This window comes from Uloborus diversus, chromosome 1 (genome assembly GCF_026930045.1).
Source record: "Uloborus diversus isolate 005 chromosome 1, Udiv.v.3.1, whole genome shotgun sequence".
Classification (NCBI taxonomy): domain Eukaryota; kingdom Metazoa; phylum Arthropoda; class Arachnida; order Araneae; family Uloboridae; genus Uloborus; species Uloborus diversus.
In genome coordinates this window covers 155,418,875-155,436,481 of record NC_072731.1, presented here as the reverse complement: position 1 = coordinate 155,436,481, position 17,607 = coordinate 155,418,875, and the positions used below count along the sequence as shown (strand labels likewise).

Genomic DNA, 17,607 nt, shown 5'->3' with positions numbered 1-17,607 from the left:
TTTCAAATTAGCTCAAAATAAAGAATAAACCCACTGACCAAACAATGAATCTTAAACAGGTGTACATGAAAAACATTTATATTACATATAATACATCACACATTTTTGTACATTAAAGTCATTGCATTGTCAATCATTTATTTCTTTTTTAAGCTCATTTCAAAAAACTACATTATACTTGGCTGTGGTACATTGTATCAAGGCTGAACATAATCTTTACTTCCAAAGAGGGCTTGAGTAACAACATAGTAACTTGGGATTGCAAAATAATCTAATGATTGTAAATTTCTTGTCAATTAAATTCTATATTTAACAAACTGCTAGAGTTGGACTTAATATTTTGCAAAAAACTGTTCTATAATCAGAAAAAATCAAGTGTCATTTGTGATATAAAACGAGTACTTGTGTAAGTTGGTCCTTTTCCAAATGTTGTTAAAAATTAAAATTTTTTATCTAACTTTCAAGGTAAATTTAAAAAAATTTAATAAAAAATTTGTTTTTAATAATTTTTCTAATTGTCGGAAAATAAAACTTTGCCAAAATTGTAGAATATGCTGCAGGCTTAAAAAAATATTTTAAAATAAGGTAGTGTTTCTCAATTATTTTTCATAATGCTTTTTTTAAGAAATACAGTATAACTTTGGTACCCAATTTAAGGATTTCTTCAATTTAAGGCTACATTTCTCTGGTCCTGATTTGACTGCATTGAATGTTTATGCTCTCAATTTATTTTATCTCGATTTCCTTGATTTAGCAATAGCTTTTTTCGGTTCCTTGACAATTGTTAAATCGAGGATAGTCCGTATTTAGTTGTTTGGTTTTCTAAACCTATGTACAAAATTTAAAGTTTAAGTTTTTAAATTATTAGTCATTTAAATGTAAAGGAATCAAAAATGTTTTTATGCTCAAGTATGAGTTTAAAAAAAAATCAGTTTAAAATGAGGTATGATTTGTTACAAAAATACATCATTTCTTTAAAAAATTTTTACTTCATTTATGTTGATTTTCTATTGTTAATACTTTGTTAATTTTATTAAATTCATTATGATTGTTTTTATTCAGGTGCTTTTTGTAGAAAAAATAAAATATTTTTCCATACTGATGCTGCTCAAGCCGTTGGAAAAATTCCTATGGATGTAAATGAGATGAATATAGATTTAATGTCTATTAGTGGTCATAAACTTTATGGACCAAAAGGTAAGCATTTGCTTTTGTTGATATGCATATTAAAGCCCTGTAATGGCATATTGTTCATATTTGTAACCTTGCAAGAAATATAGCTTACATTTAGCAATGTAATGTAACGTGTTTTGCTGGATGCCCCTAATCAGAGTAGATCAAATTTTTTCCATACATGGCATTTCTTAAATTTAAGCCTTTATATACTTTTTATTGATTGTAATTCTAAAGTTTGAGTTAAGTGAAAAGTTTTCAAATGACACTTTTAATTGGAAATGTGTTTAAAAAAATTATTTTTACCTCTCAAAACAACGTTTAAGTTTCACGAGTTTTTAATTTAGTATTGGTTGCTTGCTTTGTTTATGTCATATACTATTAGCATTTCATTTTTCCTTCTTTTTCTTATCAAGTGAAAATTATTTTATGTACTAACAGTTGTTTACTCTCTAATGGTTTTTCTCCTTGAAAAAGTTCAGGGTTGCCAACTGCTCTGCATTTCGCAGATTTGCTTCTCAAGCATAGCACAGCTCCGTAGCTCCTCAAAGAAGGCATTTTACTCTGCATTTCCTGCATCTTCTATCCATTCTACCTCTTACATTTTAATACGTTTCATATTGCACAGTAACAGAGTGGTTTAACGCCGAAGAAAAGGTGGTTACACAAGTTATCGTCCACTACAAAACTTGTCCTTTTCTGACCACAAGGGCCCACTCAGGGGGAGGGGCCCACTGCTTGTCGAGTTCCTGAAACGGGGAACCACCATCAATGCCCAGTGTTATCAAGCCACTTTACAGAGCCTTGGACAAGCCATTAAGTCGAAACAGACATGCATGTTGTCCCTTATAAGGAAAAAAAGTAAAACAAAACTTCTCATTAAGAAATTCAGGAGGGGCATGATGTTTTAAATAATGTGAAAAAATAGACCTAAAGTGTCAGTGTGAACTGTGATGTATTACACTAAGTCAAAAATGTTAAAAAGTGTTTTTACTGAAGCCGCAGACATATGTATTTCAAACAAACTATCCGGCTGGAAATTGAAAATGTCTGTATAGAAAACCAAAGCAGTCAAATGGTTTTGGAAAAGAAAAGACTTTCCGAAAACCTTATTCCTTCAGTTTACTTCATCAGAGGTAGTCTAAAATTTTGTTTTTGAAACTTTAATTTTGAAAGCAGGGGAGCACCTACACCATAATACTGGAGAAACACCCACTCGCCACTATCAAAGATCGTCTTAACTTTCATTTTCAAGGCTTCAACTGTGAAAAAAATTCCAGAGATCCTCTGAACCTTCCCTCCCACTAATAGCACCAAAGAGCGTCTAAAACTTTGTGTTTAGACCTCCACTTTTAAAAACTTTTGAGGAAGAAGCCTTTAAAAACTTCTTTTCCCAAAACCTTCGAAAATCATCTAAATTGAACTTTTTCGGAGCTTTAATTTCAAAACATTGTTTGTTCCCAAACATGGCCTACAATCGTGTTTTTAAGGGGAGTCAGTACCCCCCATACTGTCAATGTTAATTTGCACAGGTTCATGTACCTTTTTCTTAAAATCTATTAAAGATACAAGTATGAATTTTTTTCTGTACCTCAAGTAGACTCTGTTCTCCATACTGAAGTAAAATTTTACAGAAAGGAAGCTTAGTTTTTTTGTAAAAAATTCTAATGTGTAAGTCATTGTATTTGTTTCAAAAAATACCATTTTGCCACACAAAATCAGCTCTATAGAAAAATAATTTTCGAATATGAGAAAAAGTTTACTTCAGTATATGCAGTTAGATGTATGGAATTGGTGGTAAAAATTTCAAAGCCTAACACAATTTAGTTTCTGAGAAAAAGGAACATTTAGTTTAAAAAATACCATTTCAAGGTATTGCAATTTCAAGGGGAAAATCATACCTCATCAAAATAGGTTTTACATTTTTAAAACTTATTTTAACTTACTTCTAATATGAGCACGTTCAAGATGTTTGTATCATTAAAAAGGTATTGAAATAGAGTTTCAAAATATATAAAAATCAAAAAATCGAATTTTTGAAAGTATTTAGGGTACTGACTCCCCTTAAACTTCAATTCCGAAAAAATTCCTGAGGGTGCCCTCAAATCTCTCTTTTCTCAAACATCACCAAAGATCGTCTAAAACTGCATTTATAGAACAAAAATTTCGAAAGTTTTCCTGTTAGAAAATTCCCCGGACCTCATTTCATAGTCGGTATTGTGCTTCAGTACGTTAACTAAGCTCAAAATACACACACAAAAAAAAGAAAGAAAAAACAGATAAATCAACTTGTCTTGTGTTAACCCTTCATTAAAATATCTTAGTAAAAAATTGCAACAGAAAAGTAACCACAGTTATTTTTGTCAGGAAAAGCTTCTTTGGTGGAATTTAGTTTATTTTGTGTGAATATGCTAATCCAGATGTTTCAGATTTTAACATTGTGTATTGAATGATAATGTTAGTCCATTTTTACTACACACATATATACTGAAGCAACTTGAAATTAGCAGCGTTAAAGTTGGTCCCCCCCCCCCAATAAATTTTTTCTGACGACGCCAATGGCAACAGTTATGCGTTGTTTGAGAATTTGTAACTTTACTATTCGTTGCAAAAACATTCAAGTGTTCAATTACTAGTGTAGATTTATTTGTTCCATATCACACAATCCCTATTTTTGTGAGAAATTTTTGTTCTCATTTTGCTGTACCAAGCTGAGTACTATTTTATATAATCATTACTCTTTAGGTGTTGGTGCATTATATGTTCGTAGGAGGCCAAGAGTTCGTATTGAGCCTCTTCAAAGTGGTGGAGGACAAGAAAGAGGAATGCGTAGTGGGACGGTGCCAACTCCCCTTGCTGTTGGCTTAGGTGCTGCTTGTGAAGTTTGTTCAATTGAAATGGATGTAAGTTTAATAGGAAAAGTTTGCTCAACTATTTGATGTGCTTTTTAAATTTTGCATAAGAAATATTAACACCTCTGCATGCTTCCCAAAGCTATGTAGAGCAATGCTTGGGGTCTTGGCTCTAGGGTTGCTTGGTGAAGCCAAGCAACCCTAAAGCTCACTTTTCAGAGAGGTGAATGAAAAAAACACCACCCCTTGTGTGAGATCTTTTGCAAACATCAGCGGAAGCCAGCCATATGGCTCTCGCTCCCAATCTTAACTAGCAATAATACAAGTGTATCCTTATTAGTATTGTTTTATCATATAATGCTTTTACTGCAAATAAATTGTTATGTTTTTTGACCAAAGACTCATCAATGTAGTCTACAAATCTCATATAAAGTCCACTGACAGAAATATAGTTTTCCTCCTGATCCAGCAACAAGGAGTATTTAATTATTAAAGGTGTTGTGAGCAATTTTTAGATTGTTTGAAAGTTCTAGACCATTTTCTGCATTATATTTTTTATATCCTTTTAATTTACAGTACAGTCTCTATAATCAGCAGTGCTTGAGACCGAAGACTTTAGGAATTTTAGAATTTTGTGGATAGTAGAGAACTTTTTTGTTTTTATACATTTTTCAATGATTTACTTATTACATTACTTTTGAAATCTTTAGTTTTAAAAAAGATTTTTCATTTTAATAAAATGTGATTCTAAAACTATACTTTATTTGTGACATGAAACATTTTAGCTTTTTTCATTAAATTTTTGGAACACAGAAGTTACTGTCATTTTTTGTTCAGTAACTTCAGTTAGTTATCCTATAGATTTCCCTGTATCCACAACCAAATTCATTTGCTAAACTAGTATGTTGTGGCCATCACGAAACTTTCTTCTATATTTTTCCTTTTTCTGATCCCTCCCCATGCTTGACGAGGAAGCAATATTCCTAACAAAAACAAAATTACACATGCAAAAACTTGACGACCATCCCAATGTCTGAATTATTGTAAAAACAAAACAAAGAGCGAAAATTGAAAGTTACTTTAAAAGCCTTACTTGAATTAATTACAAATATTTTATTTATTAACAAACATAAGATGGCAACAGTTAAAAATTTTAAATCATTGAGATAATATTTCCGATCATTTCCATACAATTAAAATCACGAGAAATACGCAGACGACAATCTATTACGATTTATCTTTCTTATTGTTGCATTAATAAAACTATTTTTATTTGCAAAAAAAAAAATCAACACCTCTTGGAGCGATTGGAATCAAAATTGAACCAAAGCCTGTTTACGTATGGATTCACATATATTCCAAATTTCAACCAGAACGTAGCATTACTTCTTGAGATAGGGCACTCACAATGGAAAAAAAGAACGGGCGATTGCGCTACCCCCCTTTTTAGCTGTTGACACCAAAATAAAATCAGCTCTTATACCCACTAAGGGCTACTTGTCAAAAATTTTTTGTTTGATTCCGTTCGTTATTTCTTGAGATACAGCAGTCACAATTGACGACAAAAAACGTTCTATAACTTAACCCCCATTTGAGCTATTGATACCAAAATTGAATCAGCACCTGCTCCTGTTAGGGGCAACATATGGACCAAATTTTGTTTGATTCCGCCGGTTACTTCCTGAGGAATAGCAAGCACACGTAACTCAAAAAACGTCCCATTGCTCCACCCCCCTTGGAGGAATTCACGCCAAAAACCAATGGGCACAAGTTCACATAGGGGCACATATGTGTACCAAATTTCGTTCAATTTCATGCGGTAGTTTTTGCTGTAGAGCGGCCACAAAAAACTGATCACACACAGACGTGACACACACACACACACACACACAGACAGACAGACATTTTCCAAAAATAGTCGAAATGGACTCGGCACACCTCAAAACGTTCGAATCCTTCGAAATTCGAAAATTTACACGAATCCAATACTTTCTTCTACATATTAGATATAGAAGAAAGTAAAAATTGCCAGAAGAACCAGCTTCCAATATTGTTTGAATGTTCAAATTTTGTGCAACAGTTATAGAAACATATTTCCTTTTTTTTCTTTAAGTGACTTATTTTCAAATAACTTATTTTCAAACAATTTTGCTAATTCAAATACTTGCATTATTTTGACAGTTACAGTAGTAGCAAAACTTATCATTATGATTTTGGCGCTAAAAAAATTGTGTTATATGTTTATTAAAATCAAATTAGTAGACTAAGAATTAAAAGCGCTTAAAAAATACTTTAAAATTACTTGAATAACATTAGTTACAGTCTGCCCACGGATTATATGGAATTGGCAAACCTCCTGTTAAGATGAGTCTATCTCAATGAGGGGGAAAAGTAAAACTTTGATGCAAGTGTTCTACTTATTCAAATGTGGCTCTGCTACTGGGCTAACATGCATCTGTAAAAGCTGACATTCCTGAAAACTAATAGATGCATCCATTTCCCCCTGTGAACCAGAGGTTTGCTTTTCCATCTAATCGGTTGTCAGACTGAACTGGCTAAAAGAAAATATTTGTTTTAATATCAAAAGCATTTTTTTTTTAAATTAACTAAAACCACATTTTAGTTAGTTTACATAGGGCTTTGTTTACCTTCAGTTAATATTGTGGATAATAGAGGTTCATAGAGTGGCAAGACATGACTGTATTTCGTAATCTGTTATTTATTTATGCTTTCAAATTGCAATGACAGCTCTAATAGTAATCATAAATTTAAATTTGTAGTATGATAGCAAGAGAATAGGAGAACTTTCTAAAAGGTTAGTTAATGGAATTATGAATGAAGTGCCTCATGTTGTACAAAATGGTGATCCTGAAATGAGCTATCCTGGTAAATAAATATTTGTTTTTCATTTCTGTTATTTAATATTCAATAAAAAATTAATGACGTAAAGTTAATATAGCTGATGCATAATATCCATGCTTGAATTCACCATCAATTTGCATATAATTAATGGACATGTTTAGAGATGCTTAAAACTGCAAATGTTGTGAAAACTTATTTTTTTCATAGGTTGTGTGAATCTGTCCTTTGCATACATTGAAGGAGAAAGCCTTCTAATGGCGCTTAAAGACATAGCTTTGTCATCAGGAAGGTTAGTTTTCTACTAATTGCATAAGACAAATTTCATCAATATTTGTATATCAATCTTTCTTCATTGAAGCAATAAGTGATGCAAAATTGGAAGTCTAAAATGTTTTTCTTGGCTTATGAGGGGATACATAAAATACCTTTATGGAGTAGTAGCAATTTATGATACCATAGTGCTTCTTATAAAGATATTCCCAGCCCTTTTATTCGGAAGAAGTCCTATTAAATGCATGGGCAGATTTATGGGGGGTCAGAGGGGGCAATGCCCCCCCCCCCAGTTTTTGGAGGACTTTATGTAGTAACAACACATTTTCCAAAAATTTAAAAAAAAAAAATTATTTTTTTGTTTTTGAATAGTTCAGAAGAGCATGGGTGGATTTAAAGAGGGGGGGGGCAAAGGGGACAATGCTCCCCAGTTTTGGGAAGAGTTTATATAGTAACAACTTATCTTCCAAAATCTTACAACAAAAAAAAAAGTTTTTTTCTTTTTTGAATAGGAAATTAAAGTTTATTTTTTCTTTTAAACTTAAAATAGCAGTTTCTTACAAAGATTGAACACTACTGTACAAGTGTATAATCTACTACTCAATTTCAGAGGCCGGAAAGTGCAAATTATTAATAGGTTCTAAAATCCCTGAAAAGAATTGGCGCAGTATAGCCTACAAGGGCTCTTGAATGAAAAACCCAATCTAACCAACCAAACCTTGAAAATAATTAGACAAGTCTTTGAAACTCCTAAGCAAAGTGTGCTTCAATTTTATTTCTTATCAAGTGTATAAATTAAGAATTGTTCAAATGGGTAGTATGTTACTCTCTTGATACCTATTCTCTAAATCTGTGCACCATTTCTTTTAAAGTATTAACTTGCATCACAAAGCACTTTTAAAGCGTATATCTTTAAAAAAAATATTTGCCTATTATTTCCAAATAACCCTTATAAGACTTCAAAATGCAGAATTTTATATCAATTTTAGATAATTTCCTCCGGGGGAGTAACCCCCGGGCCCCCTAAAATTGGAGATATTATATATCCCACTTAAAAGGGAGCACTGCGTTACTCTCTTAATACCAGCCCCCTTTCTTTTAAGGTCAATTTAAAAAGGACAGCATGATTACACACAGTAATGAAAACGACACATAAAAAGTAAAGAATGGCCTTACGCATCGCAGAAAACAGACAAAAACAGGGGGGGGGAATTAAAAATGTTGCACCAAAAAAAAATCCTGCCCCCCCAGGAACTCAGTCCTAAATCCGCCTATGATTAAATGTTCATTAATACAGTCTGAGTAAAAACTTTAAGGCTAGTTAACTTTTTTAAGAAATTGGACACATTTTCAACTTAGGGTCAAAGAATCATTTGTATGATAATTATTGACCTTAAATACAAGTTTAAAAAGCCAAAAATTTTGTTTGTGCGTATTTCTTTATCATAAGGTATTACAGATCAATATTTGAACCTGAGTAAAATCTTTAAGGCCAACACAGAAAAAAGCATATCAAGACAAAAATTAAAACATTTATGAGATTGCGTAAGAGCGACTTCTTCAAATTGCTTCAAATATTCTTGATTTCGTGGATAAAACTAGTTTTTGACAACGTTGGGATTGGTTTTATGCCATTAATCTTCGGATAATAAATTTCAGCTCCGTTTGATGAAGCAAAACGTCTCCCATTGGCTTGATCTTGCTGTCACCCCATAAGTTCTATATTGGGCTAGGTTCAGGAGACTTAGTTGGTCATTTCAAAGTTTTAACATTGTTGACTTGGAACCAATTTTTTGCACTGTTACTCGAATGGATAAGTGCACTGTTTTGCTGATATTTCAACTTTCTTCCAGCAATAAATTTTGCATTTGGTAAAAGATGGCTTGCAAGGGCATTTTGATATGCTTCTGAATTCATTTTACCTGAAACAAACATAATGGAGCGCACACCATTATAAGCAAAGCACTCTCAAGTCATGCTAGAGTCTCCATTTAATTGGAGCTAGGAGAATATTTCCATTTCTTTTCGTAAATCTTGCCAATAGTGCTTCCGTCTGTCTGGTTCATGTAAATTCCACTTATTTTTGTCAGAAACATTATTTGTACCCATTGGTTACTCCAGGTTATGATTTCCGGACTAAAGTTCAGATGCCCTATGTTGTGCCTTGTCAGTAACTGAGGTTTAGGCAATTTTACTGCGTAAATAAAACCTCCACACCTTCTAATTGCATTATACATCGTTTTTGACAAACATTTAAACCATATTTTTTGAATAAATTTCCTGATTGAGTACTTTTCAGATAATGTAGGTTTGCGAACACTTCCTCCATCATGCGAAGACAAAGCTTTAGGGCTTCCACTGGTGTTCTTTTTACCATAACTGTGTTTCAATTTTCAAAAATCTTACAAATTTTTTCCAATAGTTGTTGACTTCAATATTCAATCTTACAAATTTTTTCCAATAGTATGCCTAATCATCCCCGTTCAAGAAAAAAATTCAAGCTGCTCTCTTTCATGAACAGTTAACTTTTTACCTTTCGATATCTTCATAAAGATAACAAAAACTTTGAAGAAATTTATGACAAAACTACAAGGTGAAGAGTTTCCACAATCTTGGTAACTGCAGTCATATTTATTCCAGTATATGTACTTGTAGTTTAAAATAAAAAAAATATCTAGTGTCCTTAAAGTTTTTACTCAGGGTATATGTAGAATACAAACTATGAATATGCCACTGTTTTTCTGGTAATTGCAAACTTTACTATCCTGTCTGTTGAGTTATTTCTTACCAACAAACATCAATAATTAATAATACAATAGCATTAAAATCAATTTTGTTTTATTTTCTTGTTTTCACAAAAAAATTTACTGGACTTAAAATTTTTACTTAGGCTGTAAGAAATAAACTTTGCTGTTATTTTTAAGTACTTTTATAATACTTGGCCTGATTGTCACGGAAAAATCTGAGGCCTGCTTTTGCTTATATCTCAGCAATTAGACCATTTAATGACTTTGGAATTTCACTAAATGATTTGATTAATCTTAAGGTACAACTTAGCGCTGAAAAATTAAAATTCTAAAATAAAATTATTATTTTGGTTTGGATGGAAAACAGCAAATTTCATGTAATTTCCCCATAAAATCGTCATTTTTTATAATATTTTTTGTTAATGTTTAACATTCAGGGAAAAACTTAATTGTGACAAGGCTTGAACTCGATTTGGTAACTTAACTGTTTTACTGGTAAGACAGTCATCTTAAGCGAATGAAGAATCAAAAAAGTAGTTGAAAATTAATGCTGTCCACTAAAGTTTAGGGTTTATCCACTGGAGTTAGGGTTACAATTTCAAGTATCAAAGTATCAGCAAACAAGCAATTGCTTCGTTCAAATGTAAAAGAGTAGAAGCAATTTTCACCCGTCATACCTTGACAGGTGACTTTTTAGTGTTTAAATATAAAACCCATTGTTACAAATTTTGTTGCCTTATAACAGTAATGTTAATAGTAATCATAATGAAAATTGTGAATCGAGGCTTCTCTGGAGCAAGAATGAAATTTATTCACTGTCGTTTTCTTAGGGTTTTTATCCTCATCTATACCAATAATCGATAGCGAGGCTAAGTAAAGAGACTTGTTAGGTTCTTTATCACTAGTAACTTGTATATTGTGAACCATTCTTTTGCTTATATCTCAGCAACTACACCACTTAGAGACTTTGAACTTAAGGTACAAGTTAATGCTAAAAAAAAATAATTCTAAAATAAAATTTTATTTGAAAACAAAAAACTTTAAAATAACAAAATGTTCTAAAAAATACTAAGCACTTTTCATAATGCACTCAAAAGGACAAAATAACTTTTCCGGGTCAGAAAGGACAATTTAAGTATTCCTGTAGTTTTCAATTATTCCAAGAAAAAGACTTTACAAACGAAGAAAAGTGCGCTCAAGTCATTTCAAACCACACTTTCCCATTAAGAAAAATATGCATGTTTCAACACTCAAACTTATAATTGAAAGCTAGATAATGATAAAGCATACTCTACATGACTTGAGCTGCACTTTTCTTCATTTGTGAAGTCTTTTTCTTGGAATACTTGAAAACTACAGGAATACTTAAATTGTCCTTTCTGACCCAGAAAAGCTATTTTGTCCTTTTGAGTGCATTATGAAAAATGCTTAGTATTCTTTAAAAAATTCTGTTATTTCACACTTTAATACGTAAAGCATTTTCCCCCAGCTTATGTAAACCTGTTTTCATTGCAGTATTATAGCCAATAATTGTTATATTATTTTATAGTATGGTATGATATGAAATAATGGTTTTTTTAGTTGTGTCAAATAATGAGCAATTTGTCACTTATTAGTTTTTGTTTCTGAATGTTTTTTAGTGCTTGTACATCAGCATCGTTAGAGCCATCCTACGTCTTACGAGCAATAGGCAGTGATGAAGATTTGGCACATTCTTCAATTAGGTGACTTAATTTTAAGACAAAACAATTTTCTCTGATGTAATTGACTACTACTAGAAATATAATGGGGTGGTTTCCTTCAGTCAAAAGTACTATTTTTAGTCATTGAAATGGATAGAATGAGCAAAAAAATTACATGGACCCAGAAAATGCTTTCATTTTCCCAATAGTTTTTTTTTTAATTATTTTTTTAAACTGTCCGATTTTTCAAACAAGACGTGGTCTTTATGACGTCACAAATGATGCAATGTGGCGCATCTTTCTACGGCGTTTCCACGTTATGATAATCAAGCAGTGAATTAAAATTGCGCTCTACGCTTGCTATCAACCATATCGTTGCCAATACATGTGAGTAAAGATGCGAACTAAATATTTTACTCTGCGAATGGCAACATTGAATAGCATTTCATCATTTGTGATGTTACACGACAGAAGTGTAAACAATGAAAGTGCACCGATTTAAGTAATTTTTTTAAAAATATTTAACTGAAATAAATTATTTAAAAAATAGTCAGATACTATGTTTCTAAACATGCTCTTTCAGAAAAAAATACTTTTAAAAATTTTGGAAACGACCTCATTGGCATATGTTAGTATTCCATACCTAAACTAAATACATGACTAACTGCAGCCTTGGAGGAATAGAGGAATTTGTTTTCTCTTTTGTGTTTTTGATTGTTTTGACAATGAATAGGGCTAGATATTTTGAGACCTGTTAAAATGAAACACATCCCCCCCCCCCCCTAAGTTTAAGCTTTTTAACAATTAATTCCAAGGGTGGTAGCACAATCAAACATATTAAATGTGTTACAAGAAATTTACTTATAAAACTTGACTATCATATCTGCAGAAGTCAAACAGAAATTGGCATATGGTTGGGCGTTAATGTGTTGATTATATTTTGATACCAATTGCACTGAGTAGGTGGTGCAAACAGATGTTTTTCTTCTTAGGTTTGACTACGATGTTGTAGGAACTAATGTAAGGAATCAAACAAAAATTAGTGAGCAGGTAGACCCAGTGCTGTAGTTGGAGGGAACGCTGCCTCTAAAATATTTAATTTTTTACTGTATAAGGAATACAAATGTAATGTAAATTGGTTTTAAACCATTTTCTAACTACAGCACTGGGTAGACCCAGTGGCGTAGCTAGGAAGGGGTGGAGGGGGCGGTCCGCCCCGGGCGGCACTTTTTGAGGGGCGGCAATTTCTTACTTTTGATGCGAAAAAAATTTAACGTGTTTTTCCAATAAGGAAATCATGCTTTTGATCTATAACTGGAGGCAAAAGAAAACAAAAGTCTTCGAATTGTAAGGTTTTGGTATGACTATGATAATTAAATTACTCTAATACAAAACATGTGTTTTTCTTGGGGACATCTCAGCACTATTGTTTGTTTTTTTCCTCTTCCTTCGTCTGAAGCTACAGACTGAGGGAGGTGGTAGTCTAAAGTCAAGGGACCATGTTTTTTCCTTTTTACTATTAAGAATCACTATTGCGAAAGAAACAATTCATTTCATAACATTTCGTTATATGATGAAATTACCACTTGATTTTAAGAAAATTCCTTGGAAACTACCTTATTTAAAAATTTAAAAAAAATCACTTTTTTTCTAGAGAAAAGTGACAACAAGAATAAAAGGAGAGAGGTCTCAAATGGTGGGCGATTTCTTGCTCATTTTCAAGACAATATTATCTATTTCAACAATTGCTTTGATTGGTCATTGATTACAAAATTTTCACTAAGACAGAATGAAATTTGTGCTCATTTTATAAAAACGCTTATTCACAACTCGAATAATAATTGCTCATGTTTCTGTCTTATATCAGCAAAATCCTTTAAACAAATGAGTTAAATGAGTTTCAATGAGAAACTCATTTAGTAATTCATTTTAAAGAAAAGTCAGTAAAATTCAGTAAAATCAGTAAAATTTTCTCTAGGCAAAGCCTTTCATACTTACACCAAAAGTAATGATTTTTGATGCACTAAGTTTTCTTCTCATGAATCACAGTGTGGTGAGTCGAATTTAAAGGGGTTCTTTATCTTATCGTCCTCTATCAGTGAAAAATAAAATCAATCAAATTTGGTAATATTTGCAGTACCGGATCTAGGGAAGGGGTAGGGGGTGAGTCTTGCTTGTACCCTGGTTAAAAACTTCTGAGTTCTTCAATATTAAGTGATTTGCTCAAGCACGAAGCCAAAAGGGAGTTATAACTCCCTCTGAGAAACCAAATTGACCCTGAATTAGAGTTTCTAAAACATTAAGTTAGGAAACTTTCCCCGACCTTTAAGCTCCTTCCTACTGACACAAATCTTAAAATGTATTTTCAGGACTTTAATTTTGAAAAATTTCCAGAGGAGAGCCAGTTACCATCCCTTTCTCCCTTAACTTGGCCAAACATAGCCTAAAACAGCATTTTGGGGATCTCTCTTTTCAACCCTCCCCCTTTTTTTGCTGTCTAACGTTGCCAAAGAAAGCTTTAAAAATGTGTTTTAAGGCCAGTGAGTTTTGACCCAACGAAAACAGCTTAAAATTGCGTTCTTAAACCCTCAAAAAATGTCACATTTTTCGGGAAGAGCAACTTGCTATCCCTTGATGTCACCAAACCGCCCAAAAGTGCAGTTTTAGGCCTTGAGTCTCGAAACATTTCCAAAGGATAATGCCCACATCACCCTATCCCTTCCCGTCCCGTCTCATCTTTTAGCCTAATATTGAGTTTTTAAAACTTAAATACCAACAAATTCCTGAGGGAGGTCAAGCTCTGATGCTTCCTGTAACGTGATTAGGTTACAGGAAGCGTCAGAGTCTATAGTCTAATATGATTATTTAGGACATCAACTTCGAACTTCAAAATCCTCATCTCGTCCAATGTCACCAAAAATAGCATAAAGTAGTTGAAAGTTACATTTCAGAAAAATTCTAAGGTAGGGACCCCAAATGTGCACGAAATCATCTAACGTCATCACACAAATGGCTCCAAATTTCGTTTTTAGAAATTTTTGTGGTAAAACCATAAACCTTTTTCTTTTTCGGTGATGAAGAGTTTAAAATGAGCAAGTTTCGAAAAAAGATTTTGGGTGGAAAACCCCTCTCTGAACTCTCTCACAAAACTTTGTTCGCCAAACAACGGCTAAAATCGCGTTTTGGGATGTCATTTTCAAAAAGTTACAAGGGGAGACGGGAAAACCATTTTACTTCACAATATTTTTGGAAACATTTGGGAACTGATGCCGTCAAAGATAGCCTATAATTGCGTTTTGAAAACTTTGGTATCGGAAAATTCCAAAGAGCTTCCGAACGTTCCCTAATCTCTTTAACGTAATTAAAGATAGACTACAATTGATTTCAAGTTTCAAAATATTTCGGGAGGAAAACCCAGGCTTTGTTGGAGTTAGGAGAGGCCCTTACACCACTAGATACAGCCTACAGTTCGTATTTTTCAGTTTAAACGAAAAGCTTTCCGTACAGCGCCTCCGAACCTTCCACAGTATCTTCACGTATCCAAAAATTGCCTAAAATTGCCTTTTTAACACTTTAATTTGGAAAAATTTGCGAAGTTCCGACCCCCTTATGTCACCAAAAAAAAGCATAAAACTTATTTTAATTTTGAAAAAAAAAAAAACAAACTGGAGAGAGCTTCAAGCTTTTTTTTCTATAAGCGTCACTCAAAATTGCTTAAAATTCCAAATTTTGACTTAAGTTTTCGAATATTTCGGTGGGGATCTGAATTCCTTTTTTTTTTCTTCTGCAGGAAAAATACGAAGGGAAAAAGATAAGGGTATTTTCTTCTTTATTAAAATCTTTTTAAAATACTTCTGGCTCTTTAATGTATTAACTATTTCCAATTAAAAGGGCGGCAAATTGAGGAACTGCCCCGGGCGGCAGAAAGTGTAGCTATGCCACTGGGTAGACCTCAATGGGAAGAGGTGTGAATTCTTTGTTAGTGTTAAAAGCTCGAAACAGGTGGCACAATTTAGCCATTTTCATGTTAATTATAACTGCTAATCAGTTTTATTTGATTCAGTAGCTGTGTTTTTTTTTTTTTTTTAAATAATTTTATATCGTGTATAAATGATTATTGAAATGTAAAAATAATGTAATGGAATGTAATAATATTTAAAAATTATTTTTTACTTACTTTACCCATTCAGTTTTAAAATTTTAAAGTAGAGAAATGTTTTGCTGCATTAAGTTATTAAATTAAATGAATATATAGTTCAGCAACAAGTAATATTTAAAAAATACTGATGTATAACACCACACACAAGCATAAGATTCTTCCTCGGATCCACAATTTTTTGCATCCCCCCCCCCTTCCCTTTTCTCTTTTTTTTTATTTCTCTAATTTTCCCCGTAATTTCTTTCTTTTCTGTGAAAGTGTGAAGCCTCAAATAAAAATGTCAAGACTGATTTAAACATGCGATTTTTTTCATATGAGGAGTTTACTTTCAAAACAGATTATATCCAGTTTTATATTTTTTGGCAAAACGAAAAAAAGTTTTACGCACAAACACTAACTTAGAATTTAGAATTTTTCACCATGTTTTGGTAGAATAACAAGTGACTATTGGCATAAGTCTAAGAATTTTTAAACAATTTTATCAGACTATTTTATAAATTGCCAATTTTATTTTGGATATATTCCCTTTTGGTGTAAAACAGTGGATATCATCCCTTTTGCAAAAAAACACGCATTTTCTAGTTTACTTTCAAAACGGATTATATCCAGTTTTATATTTTTTTGGCAAAACCAAAAAAACGTTTTACGCACAAACACTAACTGTTAAGAATTTAATTTTTCACCATGTTTTGGTAAAATAACAAGTGACTATTAGCATAAGTCTAGGAATTTTTCCACAATTTTATTAGACCTAAATTGCCAATTTTATTTTGGATATTTTCCTTTTTGGTGTAAAACAGTGCATATCATCACTTTTGCAAAAAAAAATGCATTTTCTTCAGAAATAAACTTTGAAATTGAAACATAATATTCGACCATCACAATTTTTCAATGAATCACAATTTAGTCATTAATTAATCACAATTTAATAGCTATATCAATTATTTAATATTAATTTAGTAATCACAATTTGAGGTCTTGCTTGCCTAACTGATAACAGACTTGCACAAGGCACAAGGTGCTGTGATCTCTTAATATGGACTGGTATCATGCTTGATTGGAAATGCTCAGCCAGTGCCTTGCTCCACTATTTTATTTGTGGACTACTTTTGAATTAGAAGTGGAAAATTCAAATTTGGATTTGTGCCCTTTTGATATGAAAGTGAATGAGTAGATACCGGCAAATACGGGATAAGTTCCACTTTGCTGTAAAAGACCTGGAGAGAAATAAGGGAATGGATATACACAGTTTAGGTGGTAAAACCAATGTTTATGCATTTTTTAACAGTAGATATAAATCACTGCAAGAAGAAAGAAGTTCATGGGTTGGTAAGGCTTATACTAGAGATTCTGAAAACGAAAAAAATACATCTCCCCCCCCCCCCCCCCCAAGAGTGGATATAATCTTTTTTGAAAGTAAACTACTCATATTGAGCACTTTCTTAAGTTTCCATATTTTCTGTTTTGAATGCATTTCCCCATTTTTCCTTTTTTCGGCAACCTTATGCCTTTACACAGTTGAAAAAATAACTTAAATAATAAGTAATAGTTTTCTTTATATGCAGAAGAAAGCTTTGTTTTGATATAATTGTTTGTGTCAAATAAGAAAGTAAAAAATCCTGGGTTGTAACATAAATATGGGTCACAACTGTTATGTTACCAGATTCCCGCCCATAAAGTGGCAGATTCAAATTAAATTAGAGCTTTACCATTTTATGGGTAGACATTAGAGTAGGATAAAAGTAAGGTATAAGAATTGAACGAAAAAAGAACGAGAGGGGCAGAGAGTTACTGTTTTAAACTATGGGCAAGTAGACTTTTTTAGTTCTGGCCGAGGCCAAATGAAATTGTTATTGTTATTT

At 32.4% G+C, this 17,607-nt stretch overlaps 1 protein-coding gene across 1 annotated transcript in view; it reads left to right on the top strand.

Moving 5' to 3' along the window:
* The window catches only part of LOC129233103 (cysteine desulfurase-like), a 49,455-nt gene that overhangs the window by 29,841 nt on the left and 2,007 nt on the right, over window positions 1-17,607 (top strand). The window contains exons 7-11 of the mRNA XM_054867165.1: window positions 1,063-1,197; window positions 3,919-4,076; window positions 6,806-6,911; window positions 7,095-7,176; window positions 11,545-11,628. Of these exons, the coding sequence (XP_054723140.1) occupies window positions 1,063-1,197; window positions 3,919-4,076; window positions 6,806-6,911; window positions 7,095-7,176; window positions 11,545-11,628 (565 nt within the window). The remainder of the gene's footprint in view (window positions 1-1,062; window positions 1,198-3,918; window positions 4,077-6,805; window positions 6,912-7,094; window positions 7,177-11,544; window positions 11,629-17,607) is intronic.